Below are 6000 nucleotides of genomic sequence, written 5' to 3' on the forward strand. Positions count from 1 at the left end.
TAGAACTACCTATAACTCTAAAATCTTTGTTACTCTTTTAAGTTTTTTTTGCCTCCTGTCAAATTCTACTTTCAACTAGTGTGAACACCGTGCAACATATTTTTCTTCCCGCTGCAGTAATTCCTGTTTTAATTGCTATAGTAAATTTTTTGAATTGCTACAGTATCCAATCTGTTTTAATATTCTGTGTGCTCCCATAATATTTCTTTCAAAAAAAAACCAGCGCGGCCAGTTTCAAGATTGCTACAGTAAATGCTACTGTAGCATAGAATCTTGGGTTCTCCTATTTATATAGAGGAGTAGATTCAAAGGTTAAGATCCACATCTCAAAATAAAAAATCGTATAGGAAAATAACAACAATGAAGGAGAAATATATTGTCCCTTAAAATATTGAAATATACGTTAAAAACCAGTTTTTTTTTAAAATTTTTATCCTTTCTCAATTTTCCAATATTAGTTGTTTCGGGTCGGGTCCGGCGATACCCGAAACAAACAAAAAACCCTCATACTAAAACCAAGTACTCTCTCCCTCTCTCTCATCGTTCTCAAAACCCTAATCTCTTCCTCCTCCTCAAAGCGGCAAATCTTCGATCCGGCGCAGGTTAGCTCCTCTCCTCTCTTTATACCTCACCACCGTTCGATCTTGAACAAGTCCTTATCGTTTCTTCATTCGAGCCGAGTTTGCTCGGAGTAATTCGAGCTAGATTTGGAATTTTTTTAAAGATTTGATTATACTTTCGCCTTTTAAACTATCGAACAAGTTAGGATTTTAGAAAGATTCATCCTATTGAATTGGAATCAGTTGTCATGAGAAATTCATAACTTAACGTGAAAATAAATAACCTTTTTTTTGTAAATTTATTGAAATATCCAGAGTCATGTGTTTGCGTATGTTATTATCAAAGTACGGTATATTTTATTTGTTGAATCCATCTAATTCAGTCTTTTGATAGACTGATGGTAAAATGAAGAGAAAAATGTGGACTTGCTGGTTTCTTTTTAATGTGGGTTTATGAGCAAACAAGCTCAAAAGTTGAGTTTGTTTGAGTGAAATCTGAAACAAGCTGTGAATGATGGGGAAAGATCTCACGTCATTAATCACCTCGCCCGCATGAACCGTGAAGAAAAATAGACAGATGGAAAATCTTTACTTGTTGTGTTGTTGACTTGCAAGTCTCATCAGTACAAAGTGTTTATAGCTAGGTTGTATTTCACAACAAAGACAAAAGTCTTGCTTATGGGTGTTCATTTGCCAACCTTAGTAAATTTCTAATTTGGTCCATTTGACGTACATTTCTGGCACCATTATTATTGTTTGACTCTCATCATTGAGCGATACACTTTTGGTGACATGCAGATGGATAGGGAGAGACTCATCAAAATGGCAGGTGCTGTTCGCACCGGTGGGAAGGGTAGTATGCGCAGGTACTGCATTATATTTAGTTCACTTCCATGAGAAATTGTACGAACTTTCTTGATATAAAAAATGTTGTTATCGATGTTGAATGAGTCTTTCCCCCCTTGGGGATATTACTTAAAGTTAGGAAGTTAAATATCTGAAAGTTAATTGTCTGAACTCTCTCGATATCAAAAATGCTTTGGTGCAATACAGTTTTAAGGTTGCAGGTGTTTTTCTATGAGTGGAAGAACACTTAGTTCAGAAAAGAGGAAAAGAATGTCTCTATTCTGACCTCATATTAAGATAGAACTAAGTTTTAACATCTGAATTCTATGTCTACTCCAAGAAAGAGAAAAATGCTTGGCACAAACACTACTAATACTGAATCTAGGGCATGAAACTATCATGTCTCGAATATTTAATCGTTTTTATTTTATTTAGTGAATGTACTAGTTTATGATTTCACTTGTTTAATTCTCTCTGTTCTTTTAATGGTTTCTCGATGGATTTTAATCAGAAAGAAGAAGGCAGTTCACAAAACTACTAGTACAGATGATAAAAGGCTTCAGAGCACCTTGAAAAGAGTGGGGGTAAACAGCATCCCTGCTATTGATGAAGTCAACATTTTTAAGGATGATTCTGTTATCCAATTTGTGAATCCCAAAGGTAACGTAAGAAATCACATATGTATAGATATAATGCCCTTTGAATGAATTATTGCTCTACTGACTGCAATTTGTCTTTTCATTCAGTGCAAGCTTCAATTGCAGCCAACACATGGGTGGTCAGTGGTGCTTCACAGACAAAAAGTACTCTCATCTCCTAAACATGCATTGAAAAAAAAAATATATATATATATAAACAGTTCCGAGTATGTAAAAGAAACTACACTATGGTGAAGCTATGATGTTTTGTTTCTCTCATAGTTTTAGTTCTCACCTGACAATTAGTTTAAACTGTTAGCTAGTTTTTGATGTAAGCAGCACCTTACCAGCTGTATATACTTATCTTCTGTTCATAAGTTATTTTATGAACAAAATTTCTATTGTTCTTTGGTTTAGTTATTTGCATTTGCTTTCTTATAAGCTGACATGATTGCAATTGCCAATAACAGGATTGCAGGATATTTTACCTTCGATTTTCAACCAGCTAGGTACCTTCTTCTCTTTAAGTGCATTATTGTCATTCTAATTTGATGGTCAGTAAAAATTAGTTCCTGCATCATATTTCTAATAATGGGCTAAACCAAACTCTGCTATTGCCCTCAAACTTTTTAAATCGTGTTGTCTTGTGGCATTTGACAATTCTTTTGAGGGTAAATTTCGTAAAACTCCCATGAAAATTGGTGGATTTTACACAAAACTCCCATGAGAATGCTACCATAAAGACATAAACTTTTAAAACCGCAAAAGAAAACATTCATGTCTTTGATAAAAGGTCAACCTGTCCTTACTGATATCGGTCAACTCACCAAGTTAGTAAGGATGAGGGCAAAACTGCCTCGCATGTGACAACTTACCTTAACTGCCACTAGACATGATAGTTTAGTGAAAAATTGTAACACCCAAAGTTCATTGTAGTTTTGTGAAATTTATCCTTCTTTTTTAAGGGAAAAAGAAATGAAATGTTGGGTATTGATTGACAATTTTCTTTCCAGGCCCTGATAACTTAGAAAACTTGAAGAAGCTTGCAGCACAGTTTCAAAAGCAGGGGTCTGGTGCTGATGCTGCTGGTGCTGGTGCTGGTGCTGGTGCTGGTGCTGGTGCAGTTCAGGAGGACGATGATGATGTCCCTGATCTTGTCCCTGGAGAAACTTTTGAAGCTGCTGCTGAGGAAAAGCCGGCTTCTGAGAAAAAACCGACTGCCTAGTGCGTTTCGGTACAATTTTCCCCCTTCACCTCTTCTTGTTTTTGTTATTGTTACTAGTTTTGTGGCACATTTGAAAGAGATCTCTTGTAGTTCAGTTAGAGACGCAATTTGAGACCTTATCCTATTCTGTCAACCTGTGTGTATCAGATTTATTTGAGTTGGTGAAATGGCATAACTTTATGTTCTCACTGCTTTCTTATATCGGCAAATATATCTTGTAAACTTGCTGCTGATTTTTTGCTGCATATGTTGTGCATTATTCTTTTGGCAAGAAGATCGACGCCCAAGTTTACTTTGTTTCTTATCATTTATAGAAACGGTTTCCAAATCATTTAAAGGAAAACTTAAGGAGAGGTTTAGATGGTTGGCTTGTTTTCTTTCTTCACTTCAATAAGTTTTTACTTAGAATTCTTTCATCTAATAAAGGGATTGTCTTGCACTTGACCAAATTCAATCGGGGATTTTATTCAATAGGTTCTGGATAATCGTAGTCAACACAATGGTAAGTTATGCTGATCATTCTTTTTCGTCTATATGCTTTGTGTACGTGTATGCGAACATATGATCCAAATGAATATTCTTATCTATTAATATCTTAAGAAAGACCAAGGTTCTACCTGCTACATGCTAAGATGAGCCAGGGGAGAAAACTTTAGTTCCTCTCCCGTTGTGGGAAACTGCCCAACGACATCATTTGATGATATTGGGGAACAATTGAGACCAGGTGGTCCGTTAAAAAGTTAGGCAGAAGATCAACAAAGCCACACATTATTTGGTTAATTTAATCTAGCTCTAAATATACTTTACACTGTCAATATGTTAATAGAGAGTCGGATTGGATTATTTGTATCTGTTTATATTACTATTTGCAAGACGTTTTTCTAGTTATTATGCGCAGAAATGTTGTTCGTATAAGCATGTCTTTAATTTTCTTTGAATTATGAGTATCTTGAATAAATTTTTTTTATTGCTAGAGATATTTGTAATGTATTCCGCGACTTTATTCAGAAAGAAATGGTTTAATTGCTCTATTATTATTATTATTTTTTTTTTTAACTGTTGGCTATTGTTGCTTTTTCGCTGAACCATGCTCTATGAGATTGAGAATAATGATTTCTAGTGCCACAATTTTAGCGTATCATGCTTTATAAATGAGTAGGGATTGGGAATATCCCTTAGCATGGACTATAGCGGTTTAATTATCTTTGTTTTTCGGCGAAGTAGCAGTTATATACCCAATCGATTCATCTACTTTTCACTTTTATATATATACCCTCCCTTGTATTTGGTAGCAAGTAAATACTCTCGATTTTTTAAACTTGAACTCATATTCCCTCACTTGTATTTGTTTGCACTTATATACCCTAAACTTATTAAATCCTGCACTTACATGCACTAAAATTTTAAAAACTTGTATTCAGATATCTCTAGTTTTTATGACTTGCACTCAAATACACTCAAGTTTGCATAATTGAGGGTATCTATTTGTAAGTTTTAAAAACTTTAGGGTATTTAAGTGCTAGTTGTAAAAACTTTAGGGTATTTAAGTGCCCTCAAAAAAAAAGTGAGGGCATATAAATGCAAGTTTAGAAAATTTTAGGGTGTTTTTGGCTACAAATACAAGTTGGGGGTTTTATAAGTGAGAAGTAGGTGAAAGGATAGGGGTATATAAGCTCTATTTAGCCTTGTTTGTCTTCATTTGTGTATGTATTTCTCCTTGCGCTCTTCCATGTGTTTGATCCTTGACATTCGATGAAAACTGCCATCGCCATGCAATTAGGATGTGCGCGTTAACTACGGCCATTTTCTTCATTCGATGGGGGCCAGAATCAAGAGCAAAATAGAAGCAAAACGAAATAAGATTTGTTAAGGGCGGCAACTAGAACTCTTAGGATCCGTCTGGCAATTAGTGCATCACGGGACATGGAGGCGACACCTCACCTGTCCCACTCAATGTCTTCTATTTTGAGGTCCTTGTAGCAGCACTCTTTTAGGAATAGAACTCTCAGTTCAATCTCACGGGCGTGCCGCGTGGCACGAATTGTTGCTGAGAGTCCAGCATCAATCAAACGCGCTCAGCTTCTACTTGAAACGGACGGAGTGACCGAATCAATAAAATGGTACTCCGATGACATAGCAGTACAAGCATGACCAAAATAGAGGACTGCTCAAATATTGCCTATCTAATAATAATGTTGTAGTCCAAATTACAAATTATCCAAATATGAAATTCCTCTGCTTCAACTTAAATTATTCCTTCCCCTTTTGATCAAGTGTTTTTAAAAAAAAAAAAAAACCCTTCTGTTGGATGCATTATGTGGATTTTAATTGATACAAAATTACGTTTCAGCAGGTTAAAAGATGTGCAGCGGTTACTAATGTTTTTCTTCTTTAATAGCAAAACATTTAATTACATTTACGACTTGCTGACGTGTTCATGCATTTTTGCAGCATTATATGTTTTATATGGCTAAAATTGCTTGACATCTCAAGCACAATCAATCAAACGTTCACGCATAAAAAAAAAAAGAAAAAAGAAAAAAGAAAAAAAAAAGAAAAACAGACAATACCAAACTTTAATTACACATTAAACATTGATAAGTAGGGAAGTAGGGGTGTTCATTCGGGCCCAAGGCCCGAGCCCAGCTCGGGTCCGGGACAAGCCCGGAAAACCCAGGTCGATCTGGCTCTGCCCCAACGGCCTATTGTCCACTTAAGTTGACATAAATTC

General features: G+C 35.6%; 1 protein-coding gene across 1 annotated transcript; it reads left to right on the forward strand.

Annotated features, from left to right (window-relative positions):
* Positions 489-3468, forward strand: LOC109825944 (basic transcription factor 3). The gene is made up of 6 exons (XM_020392861.1): positions 489-602; positions 1359-1426; positions 1918-2066; positions 2153-2209; positions 2515-2553; positions 3058-3468. Exons 2-6 carry the CDS (start codon positions 1359-1361, stop codon positions 3267-3269), a joined length of 525 nt encoding a protein of 174 aa, XP_020248450.1. The 5' UTR covers positions 489-602; the 3' UTR covers positions 3270-3468.

This window comes from Asparagus officinalis, chromosome 10 (genome assembly GCF_001876935.1).
Source record: "Asparagus officinalis chromosome 10, Aspof.V1, whole genome shotgun sequence".
NCBI classification, from domain to species: Eukaryota; Viridiplantae; Streptophyta; class Magnoliopsida; order Asparagales; family Asparagaceae; genus Asparagus; species Asparagus officinalis.